This window comes from Ochotona princeps, chromosome 25 (assembly GCF_030435755.1).
Source record: "Ochotona princeps isolate mOchPri1 chromosome 25, mOchPri1.hap1, whole genome shotgun sequence".
NCBI lineage: Eukaryota > Metazoa > Chordata > Mammalia > Lagomorpha > Ochotonidae > Ochotona > Ochotona princeps.
Window position 1 is genome coordinate 3,449,560 of NC_080856.1, and position 26,016 is coordinate 3,475,575.

The 26,016-nt window shown below is 50.3% G+C and overlaps 1 protein-coding gene across 3 annotated transcripts in view; it reads right to left on the reverse strand.

Moving 5' to 3' along the window:
- STRIP2 (striatin interacting protein 2) overlaps nt 1-26,016 on the reverse strand; it is a 42,032-nt gene that overhangs the window by 13,879 nt on the left and 2,137 nt on the right. For all 3 annotated transcript variants that reach the window (XM_058654933.1, XM_058654932.1, XM_058654931.1), the window contains exons 2-17: nt 23,296-23,365; nt 18,841-18,915; nt 17,276-17,410; nt 16,053-16,173; nt 14,861-14,929; nt 14,557-14,663; nt 13,538-13,665; nt 12,213-12,416; nt 11,057-11,274; nt 10,730-10,795; nt 10,010-10,073; nt 7,874-7,945; nt 7,165-7,239; nt 6,512-6,609; nt 6,016-6,142; nt 3,698-3,798 (exon numbers count right to left, since the gene is read on the reverse strand). In XM_058654933.1, the coding sequence (XP_058510916.1) occupies nt 3,698-3,798; nt 6,016-6,142; nt 6,512-6,609; nt 7,165-7,239; nt 7,874-7,945; nt 10,010-10,073; nt 10,730-10,795; nt 11,057-11,274; nt 12,213-12,416; nt 13,538-13,665; nt 14,557-14,663; nt 14,861-14,929; nt 16,053-16,173; nt 17,276-17,410; nt 18,841-18,915; nt 23,296-23,365 (1,730 nt within the window). The remainder of the gene's footprint in view (nt 1-3,697; nt 3,799-6,015; nt 6,143-6,511; nt 6,610-7,164; nt 7,240-7,873; nt 7,946-10,009; nt 10,074-10,729; nt 10,796-11,056; nt 11,275-12,212; nt 12,417-13,537; nt 13,666-14,556; nt 14,664-14,860; nt 14,930-16,052; nt 16,174-17,275; nt 17,411-18,840; nt 18,916-23,295; nt 23,366-26,016) is intronic.

The window sequence follows — 26,016 nt, forward strand, 5'->3', positions numbered from 1 at the left end:
ACGGGGCACACGAACAGGACTGTGCTTCTACAGGTGTAGGCCATTTAACAGCAATCTGAGGATGTGAGAGTGGAGCAAAAACCTCTTGTGTCACATCAGACCTTTTTCTTTTTAAAAAATATTTATTTTTATTGGAAAGTCATATTTACAGAGAAGAGACAGGGAGAAAGATTTTCTGTCCACTAGTTTACTCCCAAAGTGGCTGCAATGACTGGACCTCAACCAATTCGAAGCCAGGAGCTTCTTCCAGGTTTCCCATGCTGGTACAGGGTCCCAAGGCTTTGGGCCGTCCTCTACTGCTTTCCCAGGCCACAAGCAGGGAGCTGAATGGGAAGTGGGGCAGCTGGGACATGAACAGGCACCAATATGGGATCCTGGCATGTAAGGTGAGGACTTAGCCACTAGGCTACTGCCCTGGGCAGGAACTCTGGGCAACGACCACAGAGGTCAGTGACCTGCTAAAGGGAGCTTAAGAGAGGGGCAGCTTTCTGCAGCAGGCCCAGCCTGGTAGTCTAGCATCTGCCCCCAGGACTGCAGACTCCACGGTAAACCAAGGGAAGCAGGCATGAGTCGGGAGGTCAGATAAGGCTGAGCATGACCAGGCCTTTGTCAAACAACAAAGCACAGTTCTCTCTCTTCTTCTCCCTTCATCATTGCTAGAAAGCAGAACTGGGACTAGCTAATCTCTAATGGTCCTTTTGCTTCCAACATTTCATCAGGTTTTAAACACCGTTATTATGAGTGAGGATTGTTGGAATTGGGTAAAGGATGTTGGCAAAACAGGGGTTACAAAGACAACTGTGCTACCCCTTGGACCTGTATTGGTCTCTCCATTTCAAAAGTCACAACTTCTATACAAGCATAAGGCAACAATTTAATTTTGTCCTAGAAACCTTTATTAGGATAATCTAAGGAAACCAGGGAAGGAGAGGGCAGGAATCACCTTGGGAGAGGGCCGTGGGTCCACCGGCGATGCTGCCCTTCCCGTTTCCTCTCCTGGACTCTCCCGGGGTCACCAGCTCTACACTGCGTCGTTGGGAAGGCCTTTCTTTGCTGGCTGCACTATTTACCCAGCTCTCAGTGACAAAGCCACAGGGCAGCACTAGCGATGAGGAAACGGGCGCAGGACATCAAAGCTGGATTTATTCCCATCTCTTAATGAACTGCATTCTAGCCTGAGGGGTCTGAAAATAAACGTACAAGCCTCTATAATCTCTAGGGTCTAGGAGACGGGAGGAGAGTGTGCAGCAAGAAGCTGAGAGTGTTCTCAACTCCCAGGGAGGACTGTCACCTGGTAAAACACACAGGCGGTGCCTAGAGAATCACCTTGGCCAGGTCAACCTTAGCAAGAGGTGGAGCTGTCACCACCATCTTCTAATGCAAATCTCTTTCTGGATTGTTTGTCTATTGGCACAATCATACCACTCTCTATTTCCTGCTCCTCCAACCACAGTTGACTAATCCAATTGTTGACCTTTAACCCTAGGAGTCTGGAATATTTCAAACTCAAAGTGAAATGTTCAGCTTATGTGGGCATGTTTCACTAAGAGAGAGACAAAACAGGCTGCGAGCGAGAGAGGAACTGGAGTGAGAGCCTGGCAGCCTTGTGTCCACAGGTGGCAGTGGAAGGTTTCCTGGGTCCCCCACCCAGCAACCAAGGTGCCTGAAGATGGCATGTCATATTTTCTTCCATCAAACTATTCTGTGTGAGTTGGGCCCTCTGGTTTTGATTGTTTAGCAACCAAGGGTGCTGGCTGACACCTGCAGGTACCGTGGCACTCGTGGCCCTGACCGAGGGTGCTGGCTGACACACGCAGGTGCCGTGGCACTCGTGGCCCTGATCGAGGGTGCTGGCTGACACACGCAGGTGCCGTGGCACTTGTGGCCCTGACTGAGGGTGCTGGCTGACACACACAGGTGCCGTGGCACTCGTGGCCCTGACCGAGGGTGCTGGCTGACACACGCTGGCTGTGGCACTCGTGGCCCTGGCATAGCCCAACCTTCACTTTTCGTTTTCCCTGGTAACCCAACTAGCATGTTGTAGTGCCATTTTAAAAGAGATCAGTGCACAGGCTTGCGTGTAGCTAGGAAACAACCCTCTCTCCAATGCTTTTCCTCCATAGAGAGCATCAGACCATGGTCATATATATACTATAATCTTAACTAAGGCTTACAGCCACTCTAACATACAGCCAGAGGTGGTGTTCTAATCATCAAGACTCAGATAATACCACTTAAAGAAACTAAGTTTCCTACCAAAGATTACTGAGGCAGAAAATGTGGTCAGAAGTGGTCCCTCGACTTCGAGTTCCGTGGAGTGGGCTGTGCGTGTGTGCAAATTGCAGACTATGTAATAAGCACGGTTTCCCAGGGTAGTGATCCAGAAGTACTGCCAAGCTGGTGAGGTAACATCCAGCTAGCTATTCCTTCTCTAGTCACCCCAAGAGTGGGATCAGCCCTCTTACTGGTACTTCAGGAATCTTGCCTTTGCAAAAGGAATTCTGGCAAAACCCTGACAAACACGCTCCCAGCTCTTGTGGACAGAGAAAGCTTAAGAATTGGGATCTCACTGCCCTCTCCCAATCCCTGCCCGGCCTGAGAAATGGAAAGCAACTGTCTTCACAGAGAAACCTTTGTTCTGATCCTTCCTCTGCTGCTTAGACAAGGGGTCTTATTAGCATGTTAACCTAGAGCAAGTAAATTAACTTCTCCAAATGAGCCCCCTAATTGGTAAAGCAAAGGACAAAACTTAGTGTAATACCTCTTAGCACTGCTAGGGAGATGAAAACATAAAAGTGAAGAAACCTAACTTTTAACCTACATATATATCTCAGCATGGTTCTCTTACTAACCTTTAGCTACAAAAATGTTTGTAACATTTTACAGTTACAAAGCAGTGCATTGCTCCCACTTATGATTTATATTAAAATCAAGGTTAACCAGAGAAGTAGGCCATTTCACAACATTTGAATTTTCTGCCACAGAACTGGAATTTTGTCACTGTAGCCTCATTTTTTTCCATGCTCTCATTTTAAATTTATTAAAATGTTTTTAGTAGTACAAAATATCTCGGTACAGATTATCAAAAGGTCAATTCGATGACGTCCACATGAAAAGAAAAATAAAAAGAGGAGTAAGCATAAAAGCATCCAAGCTTCACTTCTGTAAGTCATGACATTTAAAAAGTTTCAAAACCAGAACATTCAAGTACCTTTGAGAAGAGGTCAGACCATACACCTCAAGGGTTTACAGTTCAAAGAAGTGAACCTTCACAGGGACAGCTCGGGGCAGGCAGTTGCTTGGGCGACAATGAAGTCACCGCTTGGGAGGCCTGCCTGCACCCCATCGCACAGTGCCTAGGTTTGTCTCCTTCTCCCGTAATCCAGACTCCTGCTAACGTGCGCTCGGGAGGACAGCAGGACGTGGTCCACGACCCTGGGTCCCTGCCGCCCATGAGGCAGAGCAGGGCTGACGTGTAGGCAGGCTTCTGCCTGGCTGTTTCAGGCATTCAGTGAGTGAATCAATAAATGTAGGCCCCTTTTTGTCTGTCTCTCTATCTTTCAAGTAAAATTAAAACAAATAAAACAACAACAACAAAGTGACAGTTCTAAGATGGGAAGGACAAGGGACACTGAAAGAATAGAAAGGCTGTGACAAGTTAAAATAGCCCATTAAAATAAGCCTGTCCAGTCCGTACCTGTTCTTGGCAGTGATGTAGGACAAGATGTTTTGATTGAAGAACTTCAGGATCAAAGGGATACAGTTGGCAAATACCAAATGTTGCGATACATATTCAAACTGAATGAAAACATCAAAGCAGAAAGTGCCACTTGTTTGGAAAAGTACAAAAAATATGCATGGAAAACTGAGAGGACGCGTAAATATAACTTCTGTTCCTCAGAAAAATCCTCCATTCATTGATGTTATCAGTCTCCGCACCTGGCATGGAACTGGTCCTCTTCAGCCATGGTGGGGGACAACCTGAAGTATAGATGCAAGCTCTTGACCAAAGACACAAAACATAGAAGTGAGAAAGAAAAGCACGCTCCCAGGCAAATAGAGAGCACAGCTGGAGAGGAAGGCAAGCTCCCTGAGCGAGCTTTGCTCCATTCCAGCCTCTGGCTCACAGCTCCACTGTGATGGATACAGCAGGCACAGGTGCAGCTCGCTCCCGGCAGTGCTGCCCTCACTCAGGATGGACAGGGGACAGAGCAACCAAAGGAACTGCTACTTTCTGTCTGTCTGGCACACTGCATTGTCTCTGCTGCCTAGCGTTCTGTCAAGAAGCATTTGAATGAATGAATGAATGAATGAATGGCAGCCTTTTAGCTAACAGACCCTGCACTGACAAGTACAGGATGCCTTTGGTGGGTTAAACATCTCAACATGAGGTTCCCCATTTTGCTTTCTGAAATCCAGCTGGGATTTGTGTCCGACAAGAGCTGGGTGGGGGGCAGGTGGTCACACAGGTGGTGTCATGGGGTTATGTCACCCAGATTTTGTCCATGATACCCTGATGAGCACCATATAGAGCTGCTCAGGCTCTGGAATGTGCAGTGCTGAGACAATCCAGAAACAGGGTTGAGAGCAATCAGAGAACTGAGGTGCTCTGACGTCCTCAGTCCCCCACCCCCAGCACTGCACCAGCCGCCTCAGCCGCCGGGTGTGCGGTGAGGCGGGCAGGCAGCCTGCGCCATGGCCACTTGCTCCTCCAGCTTGGCATTCTCTCCAGGAAGCTGACCCAGGGTATTTTCCAGATCCCCAGACAGAGCAGCCAATGCATACCAACCATCAAGTGATGGAAAACTTATTTCAGTTTGAGATGTGCCTGGGCCATGTCAGGATTCACTAACATGGACACACAATGGCAAGATGCATTAAGCCACTTATCTGCCTGACTTCCACCCACGTACTGTCCACCAAGAGAAGTAGATATAAACATGTGCTCTTAGGTCTCACCATGTCTGCTACTAGCGCTGTGGCCACTCGGCCAACATAGGCACAAGTGAGCAGCCAGGACACCCTAACAAGTCCCGAGAGATCTGTGAATGTATTCAAGCGGAGAGATACTTTGGCTGGGTAAGGCCTTGGCTGTGAATGTGCAGGGTTCCTTGTACTCTGAAGACTGCCAGGCAGACCCGGATGGAGTTCTGGGCTCCTGGCTTTGGCCTGGCCCTTCCCCAACTGTTATCACAGCATTATTACTCTATAACTGTAAACTTGGTTGTTTCTATATCTGTATGCTCTGCAAGAAATCAGGCCCTTGAGAGTCAGTACTATGCCTTGGTCAAAGTTATACTGCAAATGTCAGAAAAGTGCTTCACGTACGAAAAAGTATGGCAAAAATACGCTCCTCCCCTTTTTGTGTAGAATGTTAGAATCCTGTCTCGCCTGGGCATAACTTCGAAAAGAACAGATTCCGGGCCCGGCGGTGTGGCCTAGCGGCTAAAGTCCTCGCCTTGAACGCACCGGGATCCCATATGGGCGCCGGTTCTAATCCCGGCAGCTCCACTTCCCATCCAGCTCCCTGCTTGTGGCCTGGGAAAGCAGTTGAGGACGGCCCAAAGCCTTGGGACCCTGCACCCGTGTGGGAGACCTGGAGGAGGCTCCTGATTCCCAGCATCGGATTGGCGCGCACCGACCCGTTGCGGCTCACTTGGGGAGTGAATCATCGGATGGAAGATCTTCCTGTCTCTCCTCCTCTCTGTATATCCAGCTTTCCAATAATAATAAAATCTTAAAAAAAATAAAAAATAAATAAAAAGGTAATCACGGGACACACATAAGTGTGATACATTGAAAAAAAAAAAGAAAAGAAAAGATTTCTTGCACAATGCTGGGGATAGGTAACAAAGGACACAGACCTCTCCCCCTTTCTACACAGTGCGGCCCCCCACAGCACTCCATGCCCCTGCTTCAAACTTACAACAGAGCAAAGGCTGAAAAATGCCCGGGGACCACACGGGGTCTGTGTCCCTCCTCTGAGAGCTGTGCGCGGCCCTCGGGGCTGCTCACCTGGTAGATGTGGTTGAGTCTGAAGTGTTTGAGAAGGAGCAGGAGCAGGGCAGAGATGCTCTTGACGATGATCTCTTTGTGCCTGTTCACATCGATGCCCAGCTTCATGCTCTGAACCACAGTGATGCTGCAACGGGCAGAGGAGGCCTGAGTGCAGAGGCTGCGATGACACGGAGACTTAACCTTTGGTGCTAGGGAAACTCCCGCATTCCCACTCGAGCCTCTCCAGAGAAAACCCCTGCTACTCAACTTGTCGCTCTCTCCTTCGGCACGCTCATTCCTTGGCAATGTCCACCACCTACCTGGGCAATGGGTGGCTGGCCCTGGAGCTCACCCTCCAGGCCCTCAGTCCTCAGCTAAGCAGAGCACAACCTGAGAGCCATGTGGGGGAGGAGAGACCCCTTCGGGGACGATCCCTGTTGAGCGTGCGGTGGGGACAGGGACCCTGCAGACGAGGCAGTCAGCAAGTAGCAGCTGCCCCAGTGGGAGCACTCACGGCATCTCTTCAGGCAGGACGTCTGCCAGGATGTTGATGGAGTCTGTCTTAGCCTTGGAGGTGGGCGCTGCGGCCAGCAGAATCTTAAGCAGAGCGATCTGGGAAGCAGAAAAGGAAGCAAACCACCCAATCCATCCACTCAGCAAGGTAGTACTCCTTCCACACTCATCGCTATGAAAGTGTACTGAAGCCGTTCTCCAAGATCCTCCCTCAGTGACCCAACAGGCCCACCGGCTAGGCTGGGGAAGCAGCCATGAAGGAGCTCATAGGCTGCTTCAAGCTGATGCTTCCCAAGGGGCAGAGTAGCAGGGGTGGTGCACAGAAACAAGGGGGAGGGATAAGCTCAACTCCTCCCTCCACCCCTGGACTGTCAGCTCTTCGTCGGAGGCAATTCAGAGGAGTTCTGGCACCTACCTAGAAGACAAGGGGCCCCCAACTCACCCTGGACATAGCCCACCTTGTCGTCCACCCCTCCTGAAGAAGGACTAGTGACAACAGCCCTTCAGAGGATTCCCGAGAATGGCTCAGATTCCCTGCCATGGGGACAAGACTCAGGAGAGAAGCTTGGAGGACGACTAACTCAGCCTGAAATGCTCCTGGCTGTCTGTCCCTGGGAACAGAGGAGGGCGATGCGGGCCTGGTCATCTCCTTACCATGTACTGGGGAAGGCTATACAGCATGCCCTGGTAGAGGATTTCACATGGTGTCTCTGGAACCACTTCTTCCCCCTGTGGCAGAGAGCATGCACATGGTTTGCCTAGCTACTCTCAGGGCACAGAAGGCTACGGCTTCTCAGTTGGGAGGTCTGGCAGGAGGCAGCTGGGTGCCTAGCCTCGCCATGGCAGTGGTTTATCTTAGGTCACCTTCTTTAAGTCCTGGAGTGGAAGGTTGGCCTGGACAATCTAAGGTTCTGCTTCTCCCATTCCCTGGCATGAGTGCAATATTCCTCTTTGCATGAGGATCAGAGCTCTCACCCAGGAGCTGGGTCAGAACGCTGCTGTATCAGACACACACAGCCCCCCTTGGGTACACATCGGCTCAACTTGGGCTGCAGGTATGCCTGGGACATTGGAACAGACACCATAAGCACCAGTATTTTCCACAGTGTCAGCGTCAAGAGCCTTGAGCTCTAGAATGCTCTGTAAGCCATCAAGAAGCAGTAGGCAGCTCAGTAATGTGGGTGACTTGGGCAGGAAGGGATATGGATGACTATTCATTGCATCTGCCATTATCTGATAAGAACAAGGGCCTTGCCTGGCACTCAGGCAGGGCCAATAAACTGCAGGAGCACATGCCCACAGCTCTGTGGCAATGCTGCCCGAGGGTTCCTCCTGCTGTCTTGCACAGCAGCCCACAGCTCACCAGAGACATGGGACACTTCTCCAGCTCCTCCTCGTTCTTGATCTGCACATCTGCGATGGAGATATACTTGTGCTGGGGAAGACGAAAGACCCGCAAGGGCTTAGTGTCTCAGTCTTGCGGGCACTTCGCTACTTTCAAGGAAACGTTCTAATTATGACTTTGACACCCCAAACATATAACCTCTTCGAATAGCAGCAAACATCTAGGCATTTGCCATTATACAAAAGAGCAGGGGCGGGGATAGCGTCGTGGTACAGCAGGTAAGGCTATTGCCTGCAATGTCCCACAATCTCACATGGGTGCAAGTTTGTGTCTTGACTGCTCCACTTCTCACCCGACTTCCTGTTAATGGCCTGAAAAAAGCAGATGGCCTAACAGTCTGGGCCTCTGGGTTTCTGGGAGACCGGGATGAAACTCCTGGTTCCTGGCTTCAGCCTGGTCCAGCATTGGCTGTTGAGGCCAACTAAGGAGAGAACCAGCAGATGGAAGATTTTCTCTCTCTCTCTTTAACTCTAACTATAAATAACTAAATAAATCTTTTTTTTTTTTAAAGATTTTATTATTATTGGAAAGCTGGATATACAGAGAGGAGGAGAGACAGAGAGGAAGAGCTTCTATCCGATGTTTCTTTTTTTTTTTTTATTTATTTTACTTCATTAATTACATTGTATTATGTGACACAGTTACATAGGTACTTGGGTTCTCCTCACCCCTCCCCAAACCCTCCCACCATGGTGGATTCCTCCACCCTGCTGCACAACCACAGCTCAAGTCCAGCTGAGATTCCCCCATTGCAAGCGTATACCAAATCCATCCGATGTTTCACTCCCCAAGTGAGCCGCAACGGGCCGGTACACGCCAATCCGATGCCGGGGCCAGGAACCTCTTCCAGGTCTCCCACGCGGGTGCAGGGTCCCAAAGCTTTGGGCCGTCCTCTCCTGCTTTCCCAGGCCACAAGCAGGGAGCTGGATGGGAAGTGGAGCTGCCGGGATTAGAACCGGCGCCCATATGGGATCCCGGTGCGTTCAAGGTGAGGACTTTAGCCGCTAGGCCACGCCACTGGCCCAACTAAGTAAATCTTAAAAGAAAAACAAAAGCAGCAGGGGAAAGCAAGCAACCGTAGGTCCTTGTCCCTGGATCACTGCCTTGAGAGTCAGAAAAACATGAACAGCAGAGAGCTTCCATCTAGTGGACCAATACCGACCTGAAACAGCCAGGGGTAGAAGCTAGGGCTTGGGGATCCAATCCAGGTCTCCCATGTGGATGGCAGGGTCCAAATTACTTGAATCATTGCTCCTGCCTCCAAGTTCCACTTAAAGCAGGAAACTGGAGCCAAGAGCCAGAGGTTTGATGTGGGGCAAGGGCATTGTTACTGGTGGGCCATATCTCACCAACCCATGCATGTACATATATGCATGGTGTGATAAATCCATAATTTTTATTCACATGCACAATGGATATAGAAGAGATGCCTGTTCGAATCCTGGGCTGCTTGGAGTTTGAGGACTTTTGAGAGAGAAAGGTGAGGAGCCAGGAAGAGAGAGAGAAGGATGAGAAGCAGAAAAGGAATTATAGGAAAAAAACTTTCTCATCCATCCAAATGTGGGAAAATGGGTAATTAGAGAGATTTGATTTTTCTTGCTTGATCAAAAGGCCTTTAGGGGAAAGTGTGGTAAGTACAGAATGTATCTGGCAGAGCCTGGTGCAGTAGCGGATAAAGTCCTCGCCTTACACCTGCTGGGATTCCATATGGACACCGGTTCTAATCCCAGCAGCTCCACTTCCCATCCAGCTCCCTGCTTGTGGCCTGGGAAAGCAGTCAAAGCCTTGGGACCCTGCACCCACATGGGCGAAACTGGAAGAAGTTCCTTGCTCCTGGCTTTAGATCAGCTCAGCTCTGGCTGTTGCGGTCACTGGGGGAGTGAGCCAGTGGACAGAAGATCTTTCTCTGTCTCTCCCTCTCTCTGTAAATCTGCCTTTCCAATAAAAATGAAGTAAATCTTTTTTTTAAAAAAAAAGAAATACTGTTTTTTTAAAAAAGGAATGTATCTGGCAGAAAAGTCCCGCCCCATTCCCAGGACCCGATCATCTGACTTACCTAATGGCTCCCTTGCCCTGAGTGCGCCGAGTGCTCACCTGCTTAAGGGTCTTCACACTCTCATGAATGGGTCTAGGCAATCCAACCAAGGTGTCCGTGTCCCTGTGGAAGGCCAGATAGACCACATCACAGACCTGAAAAGCATGGAGAGCTTCTCCTGTCCTCTGGAACGACACAGACTACGCCACTGTCAGCCTCTACACCCCAGCACTCCTCAAGCTTCCAGGGGTCCCATCTTTGTTTCAGGATATAAACAACGGCATGCGGAAGTGCTTATGAAAATCAGGAGAATTTTAGATCTTTGTAGGGATCCACATTGTCAAGGGCATGTAGTCCAGTAATAGCTAAGTCCTCGCAACAAAGTCTTCTGGACTTTACAGTGGCCATTGAGGATTCACGAGGGCAGAGAAACGGGAGAAGAGTGGACAATTCTGTTTGTGTGTCTTCTTCCAGAATTTCAACTCACCAGAGCAGAAATGGTCCCTAAGGACTTCCTAATCCAACATCTTCAGGAAGACACTGAAATCCTCAAGGGAAATGTCTTGTTGCTCAAGATCCTACCTTTTGCTCAGCACACAAAAGTTCTCTATGGAAAAGTGAAGGGAACCCAAGGAAAAAGGTCCATGACAAGAACCTCCAGTAGCCGGTGGGAGCTGCCCTGGCCCGGGTTCTTTAGGCAACACGCCTCACTCCAAGCTAGCTGCTCCTCTGAGCCCAGGAAGCACTGCACAGCCAGTCCTGGCCACTTGGTCACTTACTGCCCCAGCGTGAAGCCGATGAACTTGTTCCTGCTCATCTCCAAGAACTGCTCGATGTCCTTCTGCCTGGGGACAATGCAGACGTCGGCCCCAAGAAGGGAAGAAAAACACACCTTGAGAGACAGGACCTTTCTGGGCTCCTCTCTCTCTCTCCACTTGGAGGACTGGAGCGGCAGGGGGCGAGGGGAAGACATTAGTTGAAAAGGGAACTTCAAATATAGGGATTTTGATTGCCACATTTACGAGTTTTGAATAACAACTACTCCACCCTGGCCCTCTTGTGCCTGAACCCCAAAAGCTCAGGATTCCTGGTGTCATTAGACTTACCTGACTTTGGGGGCCCAAGGAAGGCCCTTGGGAAAGGCCACCCGATCAGCAGAGAGAGGTGCTTGCGAGGGTGGAGGAGGGACCAGCGGGTCCTGTTCCAGCAGGTCTAGCTCTCCATCCCCGGGAGGCTCCTCTTCCTCCTCCGCGGCTGGCTCTTCATTCTTGAAGAGATCCCTTTCATTGTAGATGTCCAGGCTGTCTTGCTTAGTGAGAAGTTGCTGGGGGGGGGGGGCGGGGGGAGAGCAGAGAACAGATCTGACATTTGGCACCCTGTGTGCAGTCCTCCGCTGCTCCAGGCGTCCATGCCAGAGGGGACGTGCTGTCAGAAGCCAGGTCCTGCGGGACTGCCCTACTCCCTACCTCACCCCTACAGTTCTGCCTCCCCCTCACCCTCCCCCCGCCACAATCCCAGGATAAGCAGTCTCAGGCAGCCATGAGAGCAGAGTGAAGATAAAGCCTAAAGTCGCAGCCATTCAGCTTTCAGAAAGCACTGAGGCCTTTTTCTGCAAGCACTTTCCTTCCTAATTATGCTCTGCTTAGGTGAACATTCAGTTAGTTTGCCTTCTACGAGCCTACGCCAGCTGGCTGGCGGAGGAAGAGGAGGACAGAAGCTTGCTGTCAGGCAAGCGAGTTTGGAAGTTTAAATCTTATCACACAAAGAAAAAAGATTGGACAGAAATAGGCCAAAAAGTTAACAGTGACTGCCTCTAGTTGTTAGGGTTGTGGGTGATTTTTCTTTTCTCCTTTCATCACATTTTCATACTTGTTCCAAATGTTCTACAATGAGTAAGCATTACATTATTAGACAAAAAAAAAAAAAGATTAGAAACATCTAATGGGTGGGGGAGGAGGAGAAGAAAGAAGAAGAGACGGGAAGCACCTCCGCATTCACTGGGAGCCCCATTGAGGTACCTCGGGATTTGATCCTGTAATGCAGGACATTAAGAAATTCTAGGGATCGAGCCACAAGCCAGAGATCTTGTCAAGACATGACGACATGATCTGACAGCACAATGTTCCACCTGTCAGGACTGGGGCTGGAGGTTCAGGCTTGTCACGGGACCAGCCTGGAGAACGGGCACTGTCATTCGCTGCCCTTTCTTAGGACACCCGGGGCCAGCCAGCGTCACATCCCTGCTGCAGCTTCAGTCCATACCCTTCGAGAACCGCGGCGTCCCCGCAGCTTGGAGGGCGGCGGCGCCAGCTGAGACTCCCCCAGATCCAGGGTGTAAGAGGGCGGGGAGGCAGCACGCATGCTCTTCACCACCTGGATACTGTCCTCAGGCAGCGGAGGTAAGCCCAGTTCTGCCCGCTTCCGGACTTTGAGCGACTGAAGATGCTCAAATCCACCGAGGGTAAACTAGGGACAAACGGGAGACGGAGCAGTCAAGGCGACACCCTCCAGCCCCCTCAGAAGCCGCTACCCCTTAAATAAGGGCAAAAGTGCCTATTCCCAGTCCAAGGAGCACAGGCGTCAGGAGGAAGCATGATTTATTGATCTCGGGTTGGAAACCTCACCAGCAGTTAGGAAAGGGACTCCTGGGAGCTAAGCATCACCACCATCAGCAGCATCAAATAAACTGTCTCACTTTTTAAGGGGAGCATCCAACTGCTATAAACCCCCCCCCAAATCACTCAGTTTCCTCTGCAGTCAAGAGGCAGTTCCCCCTGTAATGCCCTCCTTTGGGGAATAGACTGATAAGTCAGACAGACGGGATTGGAGCTGGAGATAAAGGAGCAGGCTGAACGACGGTAACAGAGCTGCGGCCATACACTTGTAAGGACTTCAACAGCATTCTCCTCAAAAGGAAAATGTGAAATGCATCTTAACAACAGGATGTTGAACTTTCTATCATTGTCCATACCTACAATATCAGGATACACTTAAATAGCAGCTTGAGATGGATTTGCAACTGTTTTTTGAAGTACTACACTATGGTAATAATATAGGGGAAAAGGAGGGAGGCAGTGGAGGGGAAATCCCTGAGGCTATGGAACTGTATCATAAAAAATTTTAAAAACTAATATATATATAGCATATACTCTCTCTATATGTACATGTATATATGTATGAATGCATTTTAAAAAACAAACTGCATTCTCTATTTATCCGTATGGAGGGCAGGTCCTAATGCCAACATTGTATAGCTAGAGAAACTGAAGCACATTTCCTCCCCATCAGCAGAACTTGGATCTGCTGACGTTCAGCCAGTGTTCTTTCCACACAGCATCAGCTGCATCAGAGGAAGGTGCCACTGACACCCCAACCTATGGCATCTCCCATCTGCCCAACAGAACATCCTGCCCTTGACACAGAGCATCCATGAACCTGACAGCCTGCCATAGCTCCGCACTGCCTGCTGGCCCACAGCTGTTCTCTTCTGCTCCTAGCGCTAGCCTCCTAAGTCAGACCAGACGAAGTGAGGCAGCCAGGGCGTGGATGTTGTGCTGAGATGGGCAAGGCGAGGACCGGCCACTCACCATGACCACCTTCCAAAGCAGAAGCAGGACCTTCTTGATGGGGAAGTGGGGGGCCAAGCCACTGCAGAACTTGGTGACCATGGAGAAGAGCAGAAGGGCAAAGGGCTCCTCATTATGCACAGAGTAGCCTGGGGACGGGAGAAGAGGCATTGAGAGAGCGCGTGTGAGGTGGCTGAAGTCTTGCCCCGGATCCCGTGACACACTGAGAGGGCACCCAATCCTGAGTGCCCACACTCCTGAGCAGCCAGTCCTCTGAGTGCCCACTCCCCAAGAGTGCCCTCTCTCCTGAGTGCCCACTTCCCTGAGCACCCACTCACCTGAGTGCTTATTCCCCTGAATGCCCACTACCCTGAGTGCCTACTCCCGAGAGTGCACAAACCCTGCGTGCCCACACTCCTGAGCACCCACTCCAATAAGAGCGCCCACTCCCCAAGAGTGCCCACTCCCCTGAGCACCCACGCCTCTGAGAGCGTCCACTCCCCTATGGAATTCCAGGAGCTTAGGTCCTAAGGATAAGATTCCATGAACCCCTCCCTCCCACCAGCAGAAGTTACTCAGAGAACGGGAAGGGAAGCCACAAAGGCAAAATGATTTCACCCCGGAACTTAAGGTGATGCTCTGTGTAGACGCCAAAAAGAAGGAAGAGTATTGAAGACGCTGCTTTCTGGCTGAAGGATTTGGTGAACTGTGCAGAATACCTCACTTCAGATTATTTTCAAGTTCCCACAGGCCTTCATTGTCCTATTCCTGTCTGATGAGCATACCAACTGCCATTTGAACAGAGGTCAATGTTCAAGGTGGTTCTGTGATGGAATGAGGCAGATGGACAGCCCAACCATAGAACGTATGACTGGGGCTGGCTCACAAGCTCAGGGATGTCACCAAGCCCCACCCCCTTGCCTGACACACAGTATTTCTGTTCTAAAAGGAAAAAGACAGAAAAGAAATGGGAGGCGGGGAGCTGTCAGTCTCTTCCAGATAGACTCAGCTTTCCCTCGGCCATCAGCACGGCTTCTTACTCAGCTCGCTGCGGAAGGTCTCCCGGGCTGTCTTCCAGCCGTAGGAGTCGGTCTCTCGCTCCAGGCGGATATTTTCCACCATCAGGTACATGACACTCAGCAGCACCCTGGAATTAGAGGAAGATTACCAGCGTTTCCCAAGACTCCATCAGAAGTCGCAGGGACGGGCTTGGTGGGAGTCCAGCCCAGTGAGATTAGCTACAGGGCTGTTGGGGTGGACTGTCTCGCCTGGGCTTTAGGGACAGGGCAACTTGGAGCCAATCATCCCCCTACTGTAAGCCCGTGCTCCGTCGGCCCCACTCACCGGAGCTCCGTGCTGTCAGCGATGGACACGGCTGGTTTCCGAAGGGCACTGCTACAGGCCTGGCTGTTGCTGCCCCAGGGAGGAGGGGAGAACAGGAACCCATGAGGCCTCATTCTTCGTTGTGCTGCGCACCTGTCATTCTCTTGGTTAGGCAGCCACTAAAAAAACTGGCACGAGGTGAAGGCCTCCCCAGAGTCCCCCATCATCTCAGCAAACTCAACCGGGGGAAAGGCAAGGGAAGGTCTATGGGCCCCCCTGCTCCTGCGAGTCCTACCACAGCCCAGAGGCTAAGTAACACCTGACCTTATCCCCCTAATCAACTACATCAAAATCACCACAAATGAAAATAATGATCTAAAAAAAGGGAGACTTTATCATATCCAAAGCTCCTGGGCAAGAGCATGCGGCATAATGAAGGGCTTCCCTAAGGGGCAGCAGCAGGCTAACTCAGAGCTATAGCCAATGAAGAAAGTGCTGAGCACAACAACAAAACGTGTTCTGGGCCCAGCGCGGTAGCCTAGTGGCTAAAGTCCTCCCCTTGCATGCACTGGGATCCCATATGGTTGCAGGTTCTTATCCCAGCTACTCCACTTCCCTTCCAGCTTCCTGCTTGTGGCCTGGGAAAGCAGTAGAGAATGTCCCAAAGCCTTGCGACCCTGCATCCACATGGGAGACCCAGAAGACGCTCCTGGCTTTGGGTTGGCTCAGCTCTGGCTGTTGAGGCCAGCTGGGGCATGAAGCAGTGGATGGAAGATCTTTGTCTCTCTCTCTCTGTAAATCTGCCTTTCCAATAAAAAGGAATAAATCTTTTTTTTTTTTTAAAAGGTTCTGTCTCTTTTGGGTCATGCTCCTGGGCAGAAGAGTGTCCTTCACGATTGCAGAGTGAGGCTGAACTGAGGAGGGGCTAGGATTAAAACCAAACAAACAAAAAAAGGAAACCACCCAGGCCAGCCCCTTGGAACCCAGGACTAAAGCTAGAAGTGCAGCAGAAGCCGGGATAGGACCGAATGGCAACAGGGAACAAGGGTGGCTGCAGGGGTCTGTGGGTGGGCTTTGGGGTGGCTGAGCGGGGGGGGGGGGGGGGGGGGAGCAGCTCTCCACAGGGTTCTTCAGTGAGGGCAGTCGTGCCCAGCATGAGGTCTCTGCAAGGAAGGGGATAGGCCAGCAACCCCTCCCCCTCCAGGCTTCTCACTCGATTTCCACGTGGAGTAGCTCCAGGAAGGTTGAGAAGGTCCCCATCTGATACAGCAGGAAGCAGTTGTACCTGGACCAGTGTAGCACGTCCACCTCTGAGTCACATTCCCCAAAAGTGCCTGAAGGAGCAGACAGTGCCACAGGCATGGGGGAGATGAGGTAACCCCGTTCTTTCCCCCCATGACCTGACAGAAGAGGGGCAGGACCCCCAAGAACCTCCTAGAATCAGTGCAGGAGAAGAGAGGCAATCTCCAGGGTTAGGTCCAGCAGACTCATCAACAAAATCAAATCCTGGGCAGTTGTTTTGGGAATTGATCCCAGGAATAACAAAGTAGGGCAGTGAGGCTGGGGAAAGAGGGCTGTCAAGAGTTCATTGTAGGGAACACTCTGGAAATTGTATGAAACACCCAACTCAAGAGTCCTGTCCTTCATGAAGGTTGGGTTGTTCGGGCTATTCATCCAGTCACACCTGTCAGTCATAGCGTGAGGGCTGCCGACTAATTCCCTCAGCTTCCTGCTTGCTCTCTGAGAGCTGGAAGAAAACCCTCAGGTGAGAAGATGCAAGCATTGGCAAGCAGAGCTGGTTGGAACCCCAGATGGAAGAGATTCGGGTGAGTAATGCCTTACTTGCCATGAGCTTCCCTTTACCCAATGTCTACCTCCTCTCCCCCCATCATTTTTTTTCCTTCACAATTTCCCCATTTTTTTTAAAGCTCCCAGCTAGTTGCTTCTGCCAGCAACCCTCACATTTATGATTTCAGGACTTATTTCCCGTCTTCCAGCTATGGCTCTCCACGGGAAGCTTTCCTCAGTTAGTTTCCTCTAGTTCTGATTGTCTTCACGCTACTAACAACAGCCCCGCCGGCTGCCATGCAGGCTTGTACCTCCACAGAGGGCCCGTGTGATGCAGTGTGGAGGCTGAGAGAAACCTCCACCCCAGCTAATCGCACATGCTCAGCTCTGGCCACAGGGCCCCTCCTGCCTGGTCCTCGCACAGGATGATGGCCCTTGAAAGAAATCCTGTCCTGCTTGGAAAGACAAAGGCAGATCCCAAGGGATCCACAACAGCACCAATACTGTCTCCCGACAAGCACAGGTGAATATGAACACGTGACAAGAGCGAGCCTCCAGACAGGGGGTCCTGCTTCCTCCGCACTGCCCGGCTCACCGCAGTCCCGATAACGCTCCTTCCCTCTGGAGCCAGCAAGCGGGTTTACTCACCTTGGGCCAGGTAGAGAACAGCCCGGGCCACCTTCAGTCGCCGCTCTCTGCTAACCACCTCCAGCCGGTCCAGGAGCCCCATCACATAGGCCTTTTGGGCATCTTCTTCCAACTCCAGCCATTCTTTGTTTTGCACTGGGTACGTCAGACGACACACACATCCCATGTCAGCTCCAGCTCTTGCTGGAAAGACTGCTTTCCAGGAAGCACACCCATCTCTCATCTCAGGCCCCAACAAATGCTTCTAAGATCTGTTCTTATTCAGTTGAGAGAGAATAGGAATGGGAACAGGATCCAAAACATTTTGGCCTGAATCCATTCTGCAGCTTCATTTTCAACATCCGCCCTCTGCACGCCACACAGAGCGCAAACTAGCCTGTGTCTGTGTTTCCCCAATTCCCAGGCGTCCTTGAGAGCCCAACACAACCACCTCCTCCTTCACACGGGCCTAATGCAAAGTCGCCTCAAATGCTCTTGGCAAAAATCCCTGCTACTAAGACACATCTCCCACTTTTCTATGACACTTCTGAAGAACCTAGATGTTTTCTGCCTTTTGTGATTCCTGCCCTAATGGCTTGGCTGGGGGCTGTGTGAACTCCAGGCCTGATAGTCTACATGACACCCGGCAGGACACCTGGCAGGTCACCTAGGCAGACCACTCCTCAGGAAGGAGGTACCTGGTGTTTGATAAGATCCACCACCCTATAGCTCATCGATTTGTACTTTTTGAAAGTTGCTTGCTTCTAATCCACCAATAGAAGCCTGCTAAATCATGACTGTATAATTAATAGCCTAAAATGTGTAAGAACGCTGGGCTGCTCAACCAGGGGGCTCTGGCTCGCTCTTCCTTCTCTTTTTGTCCTCCCTGCAGATTCTGCTGCAGCCTCAGCTGCGGCTGCCCCTCCCCCTCCAGCCATGCTGGGCTGGGGAAGGTGGCTGGGATACCTAGGTTAACCTGAATAAACCACCTTTACGCCTTAGCACCGACTTCAGACTTGATGATTTTCTGGGGATTTCAAAATCCGGCACAACACTTTCACTTTGTCCCCGACCTCGAGTAGTTTTGTGATGAGTACATTTCTGTTCTGCTATCAAACTACAAACTCTTTGCAGAAGCTGTACCTTGCCTGTCTAACACAGAGCCAGTACTAAACACACGTTTGTGGAATTGTGAAAACTGGATTGTCACTAACTGCGGAAGGCCATGGAGGCCTAAGGGCATCCCAGCACGGGCATGTGGAACTGCTGCAGAGTGTGGGGCAGAGCTTGGAGGCAGGAGTTGGACACCATGTTCTGTCAGAGAGCAGGGCACCAGCCCAGCCCTGCTTCAATACCCCTCTATTTTCCTGAGCCCTTACACCGGGGATACGGGCCCAGGCCAGGCTTCCCCGGCTTCCGCCCTCGGTCTCTGCACCTGAGAGGCAGGGCTATCCTCTAACCCTGGTGCCAGAAGGCAGGGTATATGCTCTGGAGCGGACAAAGGGTCATTTTAACATTTTACTAGATTCCCCCAGGAGCCTTTGGAAGGAAAAAGCAAGTCTCCATCAGTAAGGGGTGGAGATCACCTTGAGTCTTGAAATCCTCTTCAAAGCATCTCCTGTTAGTGGTAAACTCCAGGTTCTCGGTGTAGCTATACAATTCTGTGACAGGAAAGATAAGAACAGGGTCACATTCAGTAGACCCCATAAGGAAGGGCCTGGTGGGGGGGAGAAGGGAGGCATGAAAGAGCTAGAGCTGCTAACACATTGCTGTGTCCAACCCAGCCAGCGTCCTCCCTTTTAGAACAGTTAAAAATAGCCACTTGTGTCCCTGGGTGATTAAACCGTCAGACCTGTCCTCCTGTTGCCAGCTGGCTGCTGCGGCAGGGAAGGCCGCCTTTGACATGTAAGGGCCAGGAGCAGACGTGGGGCTCAGAGGCCTGAATGTCAGCACTCAGGGTTTGCAGGGCTCCTGCTTTGTTAAATCAGTTGGGATTATCCTGTCTCCAGGGAACCAGGAATGCGACACAACTTCTGAAATGTTTTTTTTTTTTTTAAAGATTTATTTATTTTTATTGCAAAGTCGGATATACAGAGAGAAGGAGAGACAGACAGGAAGATCTTCGGTCCAATGGTTCACTCCCCAAGTGAGCGCAACGGCCGATGCTAAGCCGATCCGAAGCCGGGAACCAGGAACTTCTTCCAGGTCTCCCACACGGGTGCAGAGTCCCAAGGCTTTGGGCCGTCCTCAACTGCTTTTCCAGACCACAAGCAGGGAGCTGGATGGGAAGTGGAGCTACCGGGACTAGAACCGGCGCCCATGTGGGATCCCGGTGCGTTTAAGGCGAGAACGTTAGCCGCTAGGCCACGCCACCAGGCCCCAACTTCTGAAATGGTAAAGGCAAGATTCTGTGCTATTTGGGAAGCCAGGGTAAGGGCTGAGAAATACACGCTAGCTACTATTCATTTTATTACAGCCAGATATATACAGAGGAGAGACAGAGAGGAAGATCCTCCGTCCGATGTTTCACTCCCCAAGTGAGCCGCAACGGGCCGATGCGCGCCGATCCGAAGCCGGGAACCTGGAACCTCCTCCGGGTCTCCCACGCGGGTGCAGTGTCCCAATGCATTGGGCCGTCCTCAACCGCTCTCCCAGGCCACAGGCAGGGAGCTGGATGGGAAGTGGAGCCGCCGGGATTAGAACCGGCGCCCATATGGGATCCCGGGGCTTTCAAGGCGAGGACTTTAGCCGCTAGACCACGCCGCCGGGCCCACGCGCTAGCTACTCTTAAGGCTTGGAGTCAGCTTATTTTGTCCCTGCTGAATTTCCTCAAAGGGCATGCAAGCTACGGCTTATGTCAATGGCTACGCACTTAGAGAGCAGCTGTTGTTGTCACATGGTTGCTGGGCACAGGAGAACCTAACTTGGCTGATAGCATCCACTCAACACAAAATGTAGAAAGCTGATAAGAAGCAAACAAAAATACCTTCACACACACACACACACGTCCTATAGCATTATATCCTCATTTTACAGAAGAGTTGAAAACAAGTCAAGGGGTAACACATTTCCTCTAGATGCCCACTCCTCCACTCTAAGACCTTTCCTGGAAATGTAACTAGGTCACAGATGATTCCCAAAACAAGAGAAATGCACTTGTGTTCTGGCCAGCTGTCTGACGGTGGAGAGACACTCCACACACCCTTCTGGGAGTTGGGGCTTTGCCTTCTAAGTGTCTTAAACCATTTCTCTGAATCTTAACTACTTCAGTCATGACAGGAGACTGAGCGTATATTTTTGAAGAGTAGAACGCAGGCCACTCAGAAGAGAAAGCGGGGCCTTGGATACTGAACCTTTGTCTTACATTTTGACAGGTAAGTACATAATTTATTTAAGAAAACAGTGGCTCTTCTACTCAGGTTGAACACAACATGCTTTTGTCACATTGGCTTCAGCCTGTTTCCTGGCCTGTAATCTTCCCTTCTCCAGATGTAACCATTTTCATGAGATTGGTGGATATCTTTCAATGCCTAGTTTTATATTTTTACTACATGTGTGAATAACACATGGTACTATCCAGTTTCAAAAACTGTTATCTGGGCCTGGCACGGTAGCATAGTGGCTAAAGTCTGCCTTGCATGCGCTGGGATCCCATATGGGCACCAGCTTGTAACGTGACTGCTCCACTTCCCTTCCAGCTCCCTACCTGTGGCCTGGGAAAGCAACAGGATGGCCAAAAGCCTTGGAACCCAGCACCTGCGTGGGAGACCCAGAAGAAGCGCCTGGTTCCTGGCTTCAGATGGCTCAGCTCTGGCTGTTGAGGCCAGTTGGGGAAGGGAACTAGTGGATGCAAGATCTTTCTCTCTGTTTCTCCTCTCTGTATATCTGCCTTTCTAATAAAAATAAATAAATCTTTTAAAAAACCCTGTTATCCAAGCAGTATCAAATTGTGTAAATTCTTTCATTACTGCCTCTTTCTGCAATTCTGTTTTTATCATTTTTGATATTGAAGCATGTTGGTACAGATAACGTATTTGAATGGCTATACAGTAACCCAGTTTTTGCATTTCCCTACTGAGGGGTATTTTAGGTTGTTTCCAATTTTCCTAATTAGAAACAAGGCCTCAACAAGCATCTTCATAGGTTTTCTTGTTCCCAATTATAAGCTTCTTTACAGTGTACATCTGCAAGTAGAACTATTAGGTCAAAATACGCGATCTTCAGTCTTATTAGATATGAGCAGATTGCTTGCCCATTCCCAGGGGCAAATAAAGTGCTCCTTCCCTGTGCTCACACCCGCCTCAGGCTTTTACGTTCTTGCAATCTGAGGATTGTGAGATAATATCTCATTGTTTTAACTTGACTTTCTCCATTTGCAAATGAAAATTGAATGTATTTCATGCATTTATTGACCATTTGGTTTCCTCGTTCATAAATTCAGGGATTTTATCCACTTCTCTAAAGAGTTATTCATCTCTCTTCTAAAAATACACCCATATATATTCATATTCTAAATTCTAATCCTTTGTTGGCTATTAGACTTAACTCCATCTCTGTCAGTCATCACAAAATGAATGCTCTGTGCTTATTCACAAGAACTTTTTAAAAAATGTTCTTCTTTTCTCTGAAAAGGCGTGCCTTAAAAGTGTCACTTCCATGTGACAGAATATTTAACTTTCACACCATCTCCATGCAAAACTTACTTATTAATAACTGGGATCACAGCACGTGTAACATGTAGGTCCTTAATGTGAGCAGATCATGTTCACCCTGACTAAAAACCCACCCAGAGAGCAGCAGCCCAGCATAGAAACAAGAATGGGTCCACTCAGCCCAACTCAGGCCCACCAAGAGCTCACTCAGCCCAACTCAGGCCCACCAAGGGCCCACTCAGCCCCAGCTCAGGCCCTCCAAGGGCCCACTCAGCCCAACTCAGGCCCTCCAAGGGCCCACTCAGCCCCAGCTCAGGCCCACCAAGCAGCTCACCACTGGGATAGATGTGGGTGGCAAGTCCAGCTTTGCTCAGCTGGCCAGCTGTCTACAGACTTGCTCCTCAGACACTGTTGATATTTTAATAAGGGACAGGTATCAAGGAAGGAGGAAAAACAGATAGAGGAATCAAAAGAGAAATGGAATGAGATAACGAAGCAGACGACAGAAAGAAGACAGCATGTAAATATATTGCGGGACCCAGTACAATAGCCTAGTGGCTAAATCCTTGCCTTTCATGTTCCAGGATCCCATATGGGCACTGATTCTAAATCCGGCCACCCCACTTCCCATCCAGCTCCCTTCTGTGGCCTGGGAAAGCAGTCGAGGATGGCCCAAAGCCTTCGGATCCTGCACCCAGGAGGGAGACTCAGAGGAGGTTCCTGGCTTCAGATTGGTTCAGTTCCAGCCATTGCAGTCACTTGGGGAATGAACCAGCGGACAGAAGATCTTTCTCTCTGTAAATCTGCCTTTCTAATAAAAATGAAATAAATCTTTAAAAAAAAGAGTGGATGAAAGAACACCACAGAAGCCAGCGTTACAGCAGCGCAGGCATCCCTAATGGGCACCAGGTCACGTACCAGCTGCTGTTCTTCCAACCCAGGTGCCGTTCAATGGCCTGGAGAAGCAGTGGAAGACCGCCCAAGGGTTTGAGTTGCTGACATTCATGTGGGAGACCCAAAAGAAGCTCCTGGCCTTAACCTGGCCTACCCATAACCTTTGTGAGCCTCTAGAGAGAAAACCAGCAGACAGAAAATCTCTGTCCCTCCCGCTTGCTATGCAAGTCTTCCCTGCAAGGAAATGAATGAATAGTTTCCTTTTAAAAGCAGACTACCATAGCAAGAATCCACTGACGATCAGACACAAGCAGATATTTACTGCTGGAAGTCAGACAGTAAAAGGAAATGTGGAAAACAACCTTTGTTCAGTAGCCAAGCTGGTGGGAACAGAAATTGCCAGAGACCACGGGCCCTTCCAGCTCCTCCTGATGGTTGTCCATTGCCCCACACCCACCCCTGGACTGCTAACCCATCAACCCATTGCCTTCATACCTGACAATTCCGCTGCGTGCCCATCTGCGTCACCATATTCAAACTCCAGGGTGGGGCAGTCCACAGAGCCCTGCAAGGGAGAAATGCTCTGGTAACTTGAGCTAAGTTTGGAAAAGTGGATGTCTGTGGCAGAGACCTTCCTCCTCTCTTAGAGACCTAGATCCGGGAGACAGGTTGGAAATTTCCACGTGGGCCTTTCACCCGAGACATCTTCCTCCAAGGCAAAACAGCAGGCTGAGCACGAGCAGGGTTGGGGTTCCGAGAGAGAACCAGAAAGTCTGGGTTAACAGCAGGAGTGTGAATGGCTATGGAAGCTAACATCTGTGCCTACCTAGTCTACATAAACACAGACCAAAGAAATAGCAAAATGATCTCTAAAAACGAGGTGGACAAAAAGGAAAGAAAGAAAAAGAATGGTTGGAGTTTGGCATCATTAATCCCTGTGTGACAGGACAAGTCTCAAGCTGTGGACCATTGACTTCAACGATAAGGAGACTCCCCAAAGGCCATGGATCTGGCTTAGCCGGTAAAGCCTGCCACCTGTGATGCTGGCATGCCACATGCGCGCCAGTTCTCATCCTGGCAGTCCTACTTCAATTCGGCTCCCTGCTAATGCACCTGGAAAGCCAGAGGAAGGTGGCCTGAGTGCCTGGGTCCTGCACCCACGTGGGAGACCAGGAAGACGCTCCTGGCACCTGGCTTTGGTCTGGTCCATCCCTGGTTCTTGTGACCATTTGGGAAGTGAGCCAATGATAGAAGATCTCTCTCTCTCCTTCTCTCTCTATAGCTCTACCTTTCAAGTAACTAAACAAATAAATAAAATCTTTAAAAGATTCTCGGGCCCGGCACCGTGGCCTAGCAGCTAAAGTCCTTACCTTGAACGCCCCGGGATCCCATATGGGTGCCGGTTCTAATCCCGGCAGCTCCATTTCCTATCCAGCTCCCTGCTTGTGGCCTGGGAAAGCAGTCGAGTATTGGCCCAATGCCTTGGGACCCTGCACCCGCGTGGGAGACCCAAAAGAGGTTCCAGGTTCCCGGCTTCGGATTGGCACAGCTCCGGCCGTTGTGCTCACTTGGGGAGTGAAACATCAGATGGAAGATCTTCCTCTCTGTCTCTCCTCCTCTCTGTATATCTGACTTTGTAATGAAAAAATAAATAAATCTTTAAGAAAATAAAAAGAACAATACATCATATTCTTCCCCATCTCCCCCTTCACAAACTAGAATAAGAGCTCCCCAAAAATTTACCCTTACTATATGTGAGGCACTAACAATTTTCTTTTTGCTTTTAAAGATTAATTTATTTTTATTGGAAAATCAGATTCACAGACAGGAGAGACCGAGAGGAAGATCTTCCATCCGCTGGTTCACTCCTCAAGTGGCCGCAAGGGCCACAGATGAGCTGATCCAAAGGCAGGAGCCAGGAGTGTCTTCCCGTGCAGATGCATGGTCCCAAGGCTTTGTGCCGTCTTCTACGGCTTTCCCAGGCCACAAGCAGGGAGCTGGATAAGAAGTGGGACTGCGGGATTTAGAATCAGTGCCCATATGGGATCCCAGTGCTTGCCAAGCACAGACTTCAGCCACTAGGCTACTGTGCTGGGCCCAGTTATTTCCCATAATCTGTATCTTTAAAAAAATGATCCTAATTCACCGGTTGCCCCTGCAGTTTGAAAAACATTCTTTTAAACTGCATCAGCCTTCAAACTTATCTTGTTGTATTAAATTTTAGAAATTTACTTCAATGCCCTGCATTTTCCTCGTTTTGCCACAGCCCAGTTAGAACTGTGAAGGACCTTGAGAGCCAATAAGCCAGAACATCTTACTAAAGAAGTCCAGGTGAATCCTTTTGGTAGATTAAGAATCCTTTTGGTAAGGAAACAGCTGTTCTCTATTTTTCTTTCCGGCTAGTACATTCCTTCGGTAGGTCAGCTCGAAGCAGGCAGATCAACAGTGCCCCTAAGACACGGTGACGCACACGCAGGCCGCCCTGGCCCACGCCAATGGCAATTCTCTTCCAGCAGTTCTGGACACACCCTAGAGGGGAAAGGAACCCTTGCCCTGTAAGGACTGGCTCGCACTGGCAAGCAACGGGAGGAAAAACCCAGCAGCTGCGGCCCTTGGCTGCCGCGGGGACAGTGGCTGTCCTGACAGGTGCACGCCACTGTCCCGCTGTGACGGAAGGTGGGGGAGCAAGACTCTCCAGCCAGCTCTTCGGCAGGCAGGGAGCCCAGACCGAACTGATCCCTGTAGCTGCTCACTTCAAAGCCTGAAGAGCATGGCTGCAGACAGCCGGCAGGTGAACCGCAGTGCAAGGGGCCGGCTCCGTCTCCACACAGCCGGCAGGTGAACCGCAGTGCAAGGGGCCAGCTCCGCGTCTCCGCACAGCCGGCTCAGTGGCAAAAGCAAAGCACCGTGGGAACATTGCCCTGATGTAAGACTTGCTGGATGGGGAGCAGGCCTTCTGTCTGGACTTCAGAAGGGCACCGTTTCAGTTCACCCACAGATCGTATCACGCTGGAATTCTTTCATTTTTTTGCATATGATTTGCTTCTTCATCCCTACTAGGATGTTAGCCGCACTTGGGCAAAGACCTCATGGTACTCACTGATGTATCTTTAGCACCTAAAAGTATCCCCCCACACACATATAGAAATATCTTAATAATCACTGAATTACCGAATGACTCATAATTACACACAGCTCCCTTAAAGAAAACGTTTG